Genomic DNA, 11,737 nt, shown 5'->3' with positions numbered 1-11,737 from the left:
CCTGCGAGCTGGGCACTCACCTATCTCACCACAGACCGCGCCGATGCATGGGCAAGATGTCCCATTCTGGAGAACCACCCTGACCTCCTTGCCCTTCCCCTCCTCTATCCAATGCCGCTGCCTGCCCCACAGCGTACAGGGTAAAATCCACATCCACCATTTCGCATCCCTGCTCTTCTAGGATCTGGCTTCTGCTGATCTTTCCGCCCTTCCCTTTAGAGTTGCCCCCAGACAAACACAAATGCTCATGGCTTAAGTTCATCTTGGACACTGCCCACCCCAGGGGGCGCTGTGACTCTTCTTTGGAATTCCTTTCTCGCTCCCTCCCACCCCAATCCCTGGAGGTACAAAGCCCATCTAGGTTCCCAGGCCCTATCACAGGTCACCTCCACCGTGAAGCTTTCCCTAACTCATCCCAAGCCAGCAGCATTCTCCCTCTTCCTTGCTTAAGGCAAGGAGTCACTGTCCTACTTGAATCAGAGCAGCAGCTTTTAAGCTTCCCCCAGGAGGTGCCCTCAGGCCCTGCTGGGGTGAGGCGAGAGGGCTGGTAACAGGGAGGGCCAAGTAAACTCTGCCCTCTTCAACAGGGCGGCTACTCTTTTATTTGCTTCTGAACTTGCATCAGATTTCACTGCAAGAAAGGGTTCTCGGAGGAAGCAAACCTTGACGTCAGGGTGTTGAGAAATGTCAAGACACCCCAGGGCTGGGCTGGGTATAGCAGGACTCAAGTCAATGCCCCCACAATGCTGTGCACAGAGCAGGAGTTCCAAACGTATGGCATCTATGTTGAGCACCCAGACTAGAAACCTTGGTCACATAGTCCTGTGTTATGACGCCTTTGATGGTCAGTGCATTGCTCCTCCCAAATACACAGTGGAGAAGAGGGCACTGCCACTTCTTGGCTGGCAGCAAATCAAATGCTGGTTGCCAGGAAATGGAAGGTGAGATCATTAACCTCAAAAAGTTTCCAAAGCAAACCTCGACGCAGAGGAAAGAGCCTCATTGTCTGCATTTTAAGGGCCTGGGTTTGGATGGGGTCCTTCTGGGTCGGCCCCAAATTCAAGATTTCAACTTGGGAAGGGGAAATGTAAGCCATCCCGCCTGAGGAACCAAAGCATTAGACAGGAACTGTTTTTATTCCATCCACCTCACCTCCTTAGAATGAGAGGCGAACAGTGAAATAGTGCATTTATCTTAAAAGCGAAATAATTCCAGGATGGTAGGGCGAGACCCTGTGATGGGGTGAATTTACCTCACTTGATAACAAGGGCACTCGATACTCAGGGAAGTGGGACTTTGTCGACAAAGCCAGGACAATCCCACTACGCCCACCCCACTCAGCAGTGATTAAAAACCCGTAAGGTCACTTTCTACGCGATGGCTGTCTCCCTCTCACCAGGCTGCAGAGCGGCTGCAGATGAACATTTGGCACCTAGATGGGGGTCAAGGAGCTGGGGCTGTGATTCAGGGAAGATGCTGAGGGGCACTGGGAGCCTCTGTTTGAATCCTGAAGCAAGGGGTGAAGGCGTGGGGGCATGTGTAGGGGAGCTGACGCTGAAGTCTTTCAGGAAGCAGATGGTAAGGGTCAGGGGGTGTGTGTCTATGCTGGGGACAGGGTTCTGTGGTGTTGCTGGTGATGCTGACTGCCTTGCCCACCCCAAGTTGGACTAGTGGAGTCCCATCAGGCTGCCGGGCAGGGAGGGCAAAGGAGAGCACCATTCTGTGGGTCGGGCAGGAAGGGCGGCCTCCCCACCCTGGGTGCCTGCAGAGCCTGGCAGCCCCACCCTGTGGCCATCCGATGCCACATGTCCTCTAGAGTTCCTGGGCCGGCTGCTCCACAGCCTGCTCCTCCACAGGCTGCATGGCCTCCTGCACGTAGACGATGAACTCCGAGGCCTCCCCGCCCTGCGTGTAGACAGTCACCGTCTCAATGCCCTCCACGTCGTCGGAGGACACCACCAGGTGGTGCTGCTCGGCAAGCTCCACGGATGCTTGCTGGACCGTCTCCTGGATCATGACCGTGTGGTTGGAGCTGGGCTCCTCCTCGGTGACCTGTGGGAGAAGGGCAAGAGAAAGGTCACACAGCGCCTACTTCCCGGTCCAGCGTAACAACAAAGTCACAACTACAGCTTAGGGGCAACCAGTGCACTGTGGGAGCATGTCCGTTCTCCACCGATCCTCTCTACAAGGCTGTGCGTGCTCTCATGCCCATTTTACAGATGATCAGAATGAGGTTCAGCAATGTAGGGCAACGTGGTCAGGTCCCCAGCTGTGGCAAATGGTGGAACCCAAGTTCAAACCCAGAGTCCAGGGTTGTTTCCTGATGCCAAGCTGCTTCCCGGGGCTTCCAGGAGGTGTGGGGCTACCTAGAGAATGAGGGCTGGAAGGCCTTGTGGGCGTTATTTACTGCAAGTGTCAGGGGTAGCGGTTGGGGGGTGCTCCTAGAAATTTATAGCCGGTCCATCTGGCAGTGATAAAGGCATGAGGTCCATCCTGGGCTATGTTTCCACACTCAGGGAGCTTGCCTCTGTGTGAAGATCTGTTTCACACTAGGAAGCAGCAAAGGCCCGGCAGGCCTGATTTTCCCCAGGTGTCCTTCATCCAGCAACACTAATGCCTTAACTATTTGGGGGAAGGCCTGCTGGTAGAAACTCCTTCATCCAGCAACACCAATGCCTTAACTATTTGGGGGAAGGCCTGCTGGTAGAAACTCACTGCCACAGGGCTGGACAGGAGTCTTCTGGGTATCAGTCAGGGGACGGGACCTCATGGATTCTATGGCCAGGCCTTTCTCTGAAGCTCCAAGCTGCCAGATTCCAGGCAAGATCCAAATGCCAGCTGGTGCTAATACCCCACATCCCTCCTGCTGCCAGCTCTGGGCTGTTTTTAAATAACAACTGTCTTTGACCTTGAGATGAGAAACAAAAGACACGGAATTGAGATCTCAGAGCTGCAAAAATGAGTGAAGGATTAGAAAACAGACACAAGAGGAAAGCAAAGGGGCCTGGAGTTACTTAGCTGGAGGATAAGAGAGCCTTCAGACTTACAGAGGGGTGTCAGGGACACCCATTCATTTCCAGGTGAGTCTGAATGCCAAGGCGGAGAGAGCATGTGCTTTGTACTGCGCTGACGGGGCTTCGCACATCAGTTCCACCATTTTTAAGCTATGAGGCCTGGGCAAGACACTTTTGCTCACAACCTTCAGTCTACTCATCTGTAAAACAGTGACTAAAATGTGTTCTCCAAAGGATTCCTGGGAGAATGGAAGGAGATTCTGTATGCAAAGTGGGTGCTCAATAACAGCATCGACCTTTCAATTCCTTCATTCATTCGCTCATTCAACCACTATTTTTTTTTTTTTTTTTAGAGACAAGATCTGACTCTGTTGCCCAGGCTGGAGTACAGTGGTACGATCTCAGCTCACTGCATTCTCTGCCTCCTGGGCTCAAGCCATCCTCCTGCCTCAGCCTCCCAAGTAGCTGGTACTATAGGCATATGCCATCACACCTAATAAATTTTTGTATTTTTGATAGAAAAAGGGTTTCTCCATATTGCGCAGTCTGGTCTTGAACTCCTGAGCTCAAGTGATCCACCCGCCTTGGCCTCCTAAAGTGCTGGGATTACAGGCATGAGCCACTGTGCCCGGCCTCGACCACACTTTCTTAAATACCTGCTGCTGCCTGGAAGAGCAGTATTCTAGCATGTCAATCACTCATTCTTTCACCTACAGAACCTCTGTCATCTTACCAGCTACCAGTAGACTGCAAGCTCCACAAGGGCAGGACCATGTCTGCCTGGTCACAACTGTTTCCGCAGAGCCAAGCTGATTGCCTGGCGCACAGCATATGCTCAGTATTCACTGACTGATGATCCACTAGGTGTCAGATGCCACACTGGGCACTAGAAAACCACAGTCCTCTGAGGAAGCCGAGTCTCATGGTGCAGGCACAGGGCACAGTGAATGACTGTGCTGTGGAGTCGCTGGGCTCCTGTAGGGCAGCCTGTGCCAGTGTTGGGGTCCCAGGGGAGGCATAGGGATGGGCTCCAGGCAGATCGGGGAGCAATGACTCCCAGGAGGTGTAGGGAGCAGCAAGTGTGCTCGGGCAGCCTCCATGAGGTCCCACTCATGGCATGTCCGGGCCCTTTCCTGGCCTGCAATTGGCATTGGGTGGCCTCCCGCTCCCCGCCTCTTCTGACTCTGTGCTCTCTCTGGGGAGGGCCCAACTGGCTTTGAGGGTCTCATCCTAACCCTGTGATTATTCCTGTCTCCGCGAGTGAGAAGGGCTGTGTCAACAGGTGGGTCATGTTTAATTCAGAGAGAAAAATGGAAAAGGTTCCTCCAGGCTGGGCTCCAGAGGTTCCAACATTATGGATTGGAAGGAACTTTTGATTTGGACTGATAGAATTCACCCGGAGCTGGAGAGCTATTCTGAGTGGAAACTATCAATACATTTAGACTGATTTGTTTTTTTAGAGTGAACTGAGATCTGTTTTTTCATCTTTTCCCATTTGTTTCAATTTCATTTAACTGGGAAAATATACCATGAACCAGGATTTTAGAAGTAAATATTAATTTATTTCACTTTGCAAGAGAGAGCCTGACAGAAGACTGGGAAAGCGGAGGCAACATGCAGCTAATCTTTTCTCCTCTTACCTGTCAGTAAATGCCACACAAAGGAAAGGGTGAGGGGATGGGAATGGTTTACACCCAGGTCCCCAGGGCCTCACATGTTCAAACAAGCCCTCCACATTCCGGGTAAACAGACCACACACAACACAGGGAGACAAACCATCCATGAGCTTTAACACAGGCTCTGGGTCATGGCACCATTCTGTGGACAGAGTGACTGCCACCGAAGCTAACCCTAAAGAGGACAGTGACTCCTTCACTGATGGAAATTTTCCACTGGCTAACAACTCTCACCCTTTAAAAACACTAACACCACAATGCCCAAGTATGGATAGTGGCTGAAGTCACTGCCAAGGACAAGGAGAACCATGCCAGGGCCAGGCCTTTTAGGAGGACAGGCTGCAGCCTCCTGTCCCCTGGCAGCACAGGGGACACACTCCAAGTTCTTAGGACCAACCGGAAGGAAACAGGAGGTCCCTCGCTGGCCTGGAAATGGCTGCTGCCCATAGACGCTGCAGAGGCGGCCAGCGTGCCTGACCTGAAGGTAAACGATGTGTTAATAACTCTGCAGCAGCAGCGCCTGGGACCACTTCTTGGAAGGTGGCTTTGGCCACAGAGGGTCTGTGGTGGGAAAGGACATCACGGGCAAGAGAAGAGAGTGAGCAAAGAAAAGGTGTGTTCCTGACAGCCCTGCCAAAGCCACCGACCACCTCCCAGTCACCAAACCCACTGGGCAGAGTCCCGTTTTCACCCTTCCAGAGCCCTCTCTACCATCCGGCATGAGATGCTCTCTTCGCTGCTTTCACCACTCTCCTCCCCAGCACTGGGCTCTGTTCCGCGCCCTCTCCCAGACTGCAGGGTCGCTCACTGCCCTTCTCCTTCTGCCCATCACAAAGCCTGGAGGATTCCTGGGTCTCCCACCTTGACTTCTTCTCTGACCCCCCAGGCACTTTCACTCCCGGCTGAGCCAGACTCCAGCCACCACTCCTGAGCTCCAGATCATACCTCTGTCTGCAAGCGGGAGGCATTCAGGGATGTCTGTCAAACAATGCAAGAACAGGGCTGTGCAAAAGACACAGGAGAGAAGGCATTTGGGGGAGAAGCAGCAGGTGAGGCCTGAAACGAAGTTCACAGGTGGATCTTGAAAAGCCTTGGTCATGAGCTGAGAGATTGAGCCTTTATTTTACAAAGGAAGGCACTAAAGGTTTTCAAAGAAGGGCCCTGCGTCATCCAATCTGTGACATTTATGAATCAAAACTTGCCTAATGTGAGAAGACTTTCTGAGAAGTATGCCTCTCTCATTATCCCTCTAAATATTTACATTTATTTGCCTGTAGTATCTTTTCTAAGTATTAAATCTATTTAAAGATAACCTTTCTCCATTTATTTTGTTTTGGTTTTTCCATTTTCAGCCTCCAGGGTTTGTCCAACAGAATCCCCTCGAAATTCACCCACTGCTAATTATCAGAGTACAAAAAAGTTTCCTAACATCATCCTTTGGGCTTAATTCACCAGAAAAAGCGACGGAGGCAATGGTAATGCGTATTTCACAAGTCCTGCTAAGAGCAGGCTTCCCGGTGTGCACATATGTGACAGGGAGGCACGCTGTTGCTCTGTCGTGTTACTGAACGTCCAAGACACGCAGGGTTCCTGAAGGTTCCCTGCAGCCTGCTGGTGGGCCTCCTTTACACTCTCCCCAGTGTTCACGAGTGGCTCTGCTGGCCCTGCAGACGCTGCCCACACAGATGTCCATGTCACAAAAAGCTAACGTGTAGAGAGGATGAAGGAGGGAGAGGATGAAGGAGGTGCTTTACAGAAGGGGTTCATAAGGCTTTCTGCAGAGTGCACCCCTTTGTGCATTTCGTGGTACACGATCACATTCTGTTTGCTTTCAGGCAGTGTTTACAAATCACGCGCCTCCTTCCTGGCTCCCATGGCACCCAATATCCACTCAGCCACGTGCAGTTTACTGAACATTCTCCCACGCCTTGTCCCGATTCTTCACACACAATGTCTTGTGCCTTGGGCGTTTGTGTTCCCACTTTACAAATGGGGGCGCTGAAGCTCCTCCTGGCCTGGTGACTTCTGTAAGGTCAAACAGCCAGAAAGTAGCAAAAGCTGGAACTTAGTCTGGGTGGTTCAGAGACCTCCTTCAGCTGGTGTAGTGTGACAGCGACTATTAGTATCCCATGTTATGAGTTGATATGATTAAATTATCACTCTTTACTCCTCCTGATTAGTCTCAGGCTGGCTGTAGAACTCTCAACCACTCTCTTTGTTCAAAATAATCACTCTAGTAGCTTAATCTATTAGCACAGGCTTAAAATTGTTCTTTGCCACAGAAATAATACGGCGTTCACAGGGTCATTATCCTGAGATGAGTACTCCCTTTCCCCCAAATGCTGTATCTAACACATCTATCAGATAAATCAGCAGCATAGATAGCTTGATAGAAACCCTTAACCCCTGGGATGTGCAGATGATTCACTGAATCGGGCACTGTGTTCTGCTGTTCTGCTGTCTCCAGTGTTCTGGAGTCTGGACAAGATCACTGTCAGGACCGGCACTTTGCTGGGCTCTCTTCATACTGAAGGGCAGCTTCCCCTTGAGACCCCACGTCTTCCTTGGCTTTAACCCGTCATTATCCATTCACCCAGCAAACGTCGATGGATACTCCGCTGTGTGCTATGCAGCGGGCATGGCTCTGGCTGCCTCATTATCTTGCTTTTTTTCTACTCCCCTGCCTGTTCTGCCTTCTCCTTCTCCTCCAGCTCCTCTCCTCACTTCCTCTGTAAAACCCATTCCTCTCAGGTTAAGCTTTCTTCCCCCAACATTTAAGAAAATCCCAGAAGTTCCTCTAGCTCAGGAAACCCTCCTTAAGGAAGGTGGGTCCTGCACTGCTCCCACAGTGCTCCAAGGGTGCCCTGAGGAGCCAGTGCACAATGGCTTTTACAATCTATCTCTGCACAGATCTCCCCAGAAGCAAGTACAGCGCTGGTTCCTCCGTAGTCAGCCCAGTGCCACGCTCTTGGTAGGCACATAGTGGGTGATGGTGATTTAGGTTGGTGCAAACTGCCTGCCCTTGGTTCAAACTCTGTCTGGCAGGAGCCCCCCAGATGATGTGAAAGTAAGGAAGAGGGTGCACTGTCTATGGAGGAGAGTCCCTTTCGGCTGCAAAAGTCCCAAAGGTCTAATCACCTTATGCTATGGAAGGGAAGTCAAGGCTTAGAGAAAATAAACTGCCCAGGGCCACATTGTTGGAAATAGAGCACAGATTTTTTGACTTCTGGTCTGCAAAATTCCCCAGCCTGCACGAGGCAACTTCACAACAAGACACAAAGCACTTTGGTTACTGGAAGAACACAGCCAGAATGTCCAGCATGGCACCTGGGCAAGGGTGAACGCCAAGTAGATTTTCCCTGGAATAACAATATTATTTATAATAGTCGTAATGATTATTATTATTTTGAGACAAGGTCTCACCCTGTCACCCAGGCTGGAGTAAAGTGATGCAATCACAGCTCACTGCAGCCTCAAACTCCTAGACTTAAGAGTTCCTCCCGCCTCGGCTTCCAGAGTAGCTGGGAACATCCCTGGATGAACGAAGAAAGCAGTAAACACACAATGCTGATGACGATGGAGACATTATCATCTGGACAGACCTAGGGCTCGGAGATTACAATCTGGAATAATAAGAAGGGCTTGTTGTGGATCAGGTGCTGTGTGAAGAGTTTACGTGTATTAGGTACTTGGTCTTCACAGTACCCTAAGAAGTCTTAATGTCTCAGCTTTAGAGGAGGGGAGACACTGGGGAGGATGACAAGCTGCCCTGGGGGGCTCTGGGGAGCGTCCTAGGGAGTTACATAGTTGCTTCCCCTCTGCTCCCCCAGGCCTCTGAGCCTGATGGTCGCAGCAGCCAGGCCACTGTGCACAGCTCTGGGCTTGGCCAAGCAGGAGGCTGCAGTGTCAGAGTCTGCACAATCTTCTTGATTCTCCCACTGGCCTCCTGCATTTGACCCTAGCACAGTCTTTTTTCATACCTCTCTTTCCTCTCTAATGAGAAGGCACTGATGGACTCCTCTGTCAAAGTACCCTCTGCCTGGGAAAGATGTTCTCAAAAACGCCTGGAGGCTGGCTGAAGCAGGAAGGACAACCCCTCCTCACCTGACACTGATGGGGAAGTGTCTTGCCGAACAGGAAGATTGTGGGGAAGGCAGCGGCCCATGGGGACACTTCACATTAGTGTATAACCTGGCCGAGAGCCTCTGAAACCCAATCCCCTAACATAGGTCTTTCTGTGTCAGAGGCTGCACCAACACCCCTCCCTAGGACATTGAAACAGCCCCAGGACACATTCAAGGACGTCAAAATATGACAAACAAAGACTCATTAAGAGGAGAGAGAGCTGAATCTCATGGCTGAATCCCACAGAGGCGGCAACGAGAAAGGGAAAATGTTCTTATAGCTGGGTATTTAAAGTAACAATTTTTAAAACTGCTGGTAGAAAAAGATAAACACCACAAATTGGCATCACAGCTTTCAAAACACAGTGCGGAGAACCTCCTGGGGCGCGAGTTCCCCACGTGCCTGTGCAGAGGGGCTCGGGCCGCCTGCCTGTTTGGTCATGACAGGGTATTGGAATTTCCAGGGTTCTATCAGACCACGCAAAACCTACCTAATTATTTGAACTTAGCTCCCAACACACAAATAAGTGAAGAATAAAGGAATTTAAAATAAAACCCCTGATGGCCCTAAAATGAAAAACCACAATGACAGCGGGATGGCATCAGTTAACCTCTTACTGGGTTTGTATCCCTTTGAAACAAAGCTGCCGCTAGTGCAGCTGCCTTTAGATGTTGCCCACATTCCCAGTGCCCTCCCACAAGCCTCTGCCCTCCGTCAGGCACTGGGGGGAAGATGAACTGCCTTCACTTCGGGAATTCCAGCTGGGGGTCTCTTTAGGACAGGAATCATCCTTTAAGTTTTTCAGGGGAAAGAAACTCCACCGTCATCTCTGCCACCATCGCCACCACCACCAGGAGGTTGTTTCGCTTCAGGCATCCTTCATGTTTCAAATCCATTTTTAAATAAATTGAATCAGGTCCCTATTTATTAAACCATGTCTTGGAGAACAGCCCTCTCGCAGATGTCATTAATGTCCTTGAAAGGGAAGGCACCTGGGGCTGTGGCTCAGGAAATGAACAGATAAGCCACAATTTCTTCTCCTCTTGTTGGCACTCCTATTGTTCTCAGGATCAGTTCTCAGAACCTGCTGGGAGGCAGCCCCAGATCCAGATCCGGCCTTCCGGGCTTCAGGGGAGGCAGACAGAACACAGAAAGCCACCAGGAGAACGCAGCCACTGTCAAGATGATCACCACAGAGAATGCAGTGAGCACCATGATGAGCAGGACTTGATGAGATCAGGCATGGGAGAGGCAGTGATGCAAAGATAGGAGCCAATCGAAGGCAAGATGCAGGCAGTGTGCACACGGGTGAGGGGCGTGTGTGAGGGTTTGCTATGTACACATGCATGCCTGTGTGCAGGAACATGGGCGTGCATGTGTGTATATGTGTGTTTATGTGTGTATTGGTGTGTGCAGGTGTGTGTCCATGTGTGCATATGTACATGTGCATGTATATGGGTCTGTATGTGTCCATATATTTGCACATGTCTACGTGGATATCCATGCGTATGTGGAGGTTTATGGTTGTGTGTGTACATGAATATTGTGCACATATGTGGATGTGATATGTGTGTGTACATGCACGTGGGTATGGGCGCGGCTTTGTGTCCGTTGCTACAATGGGGTATCTCCATCTTTAAATCTCAACAAAGGCCTAATAGGTAGAAGAAATCTCTCCTCACTCACGCTTCCTTTCCTTCTTTCTCTTCTGTGGCCTGTGACACTACTTGCCCCCTGGTTTACAGTCACTTCTCATAATGACCTGAACAGGTCAGCCCCTCCCAGTTTACAGAGTGTTTGTGGATCCCATACCTCCTATAATTCTCATGGAGCCCTGAGGAAGGCAGGGTAGAGGGGATTCCCATCACATCCCTTTGAGAAGAAGGGGTGGCTCAGAGAGTTGATGTGAGCCCTCAGCTAGTAACAGGTGATTCTGGAATTTGAAACCAAGTCAAAAACCTCCAAAGCCCACAGCCTTCTCTATAATATTCACGGCTGCCTGTAACCTTCAAAACAAAGTGCAAGTTCCCCTGTTGGACAGGCAAGGCCCTCCCTGCCTGACTCCCTCCCCCACACTCAATTTTGGTTACTGAACACACATGCTCTCTCGCCTCTGAACTTCCAACTGTGCTGGTCCACCATCTTTTCCCAAAGATCCCTTCTTGCCCTTGAGAACTCAGGTCCACGCCCTCTCCTCCAGGAGGCTCTGCCAGTGCCCCCTTACAACGCTGTGCTGACTCCTGTTATACACCAGCGGCACTGGATCCCAGCTAGCACTTTATGCCGCTCTGAGGAGGTGCGACCTGTGTCGTGCTCTCCCTCGCCTTCCCGGCACAATGGTGACAGCGAATGCTGCTTCTCCAATGAATCACTGGGATAAAGAGTGCAGAGTGGGGGTCTAGCTCAAATGACCACCAGATGAGGCACAGCTGAAGAGGAGGGAAGACGTCCCACCAGGACCTTACCTCCGTATTGAGCAACCACAGGAATAAGAGTGAGTTAGAGAGCGAATGCCGAAAACCCCAAGCAGGGCAGCTCAGGCACTGCGCTTCCAGTTCCAGGGGGACGTCTAAAGAAGAGTGGAGGTCTGACTTCGGGAGGCCCCTCACGGCCCAGACGCTGCTCAGTGGGGCCTTTGTATAGGTAAACAGCGCCCCCATGCTGAGCATTCGGCGGCCCTTTCTTTGCTAATGAAGTTGGCAGATGGGCAGGTTGGTTTTCTGGGGCCAGAAGTGACTGGGAAAGCAGAAGATGGATAGAAAACAAGGCTAACATGGGGAACAGGTGTGAAAGGCCAGTGCTTGTGCTGAGCTGCTAGACTGGAAAGCTGTCACTTTTCTTGGGTGGAGTAACGAACGTGCAGTTACATAACATCAGCACCTGATTTGCAAGACGAATCGAGGTGGCCTCTGTGTTTAGACA

At 51.0% G+C, this 11,737-nt stretch overlaps 1 protein-coding gene across 7 annotated transcripts in view; it reads right to left on the bottom strand.

Moving 5' to 3' along the window:
* Positions 1-1,117: 1,117 nt before the first annotated feature.
* Positions 1,118-11,737, bottom strand: part of ZFAT (zinc finger and AT hook domain containing) — a 256,026-nt gene continuing 245,406 nt past the window's right edge. For 6 of the 7 annotated variants that reach the window (XR_001005720.1, XM_011977077.1, XM_011977081.1 and 3 more), the window contains one exon: positions 1,120-2,052. Coding sequence is in view for 6 of the 7 variants with exons in the window: in XM_011977077.1 (XP_011832467.1) it covers positions 1,813-2,052 (240 nt within the window). In the remaining variant the exon portion in view is untranslated. Of the gene's footprint in view, positions 2,053-11,737 lie in introns of all 7 variants that reach the window. The other variant, XM_011977082.1, reaches the window with a different exon arrangement.

The sequence above is a fragment of the Mandrillus leucophaeus genome, unplaced genomic scaffold (assembly GCF_000951045.1).
Source record: "Mandrillus leucophaeus isolate KB7577 unplaced genomic scaffold, Mleu.le_1.0 Scaffold173, whole genome shotgun sequence".
Lineage (NCBI taxonomy): Eukaryota > Metazoa > Chordata > Mammalia > Primates > Cercopithecidae > Mandrillus > Mandrillus leucophaeus.
The sequence above is the reverse complement of the archived record's forward strand: the minus strand, read 5'-3'. Positions and strand labels throughout refer to the sequence as shown.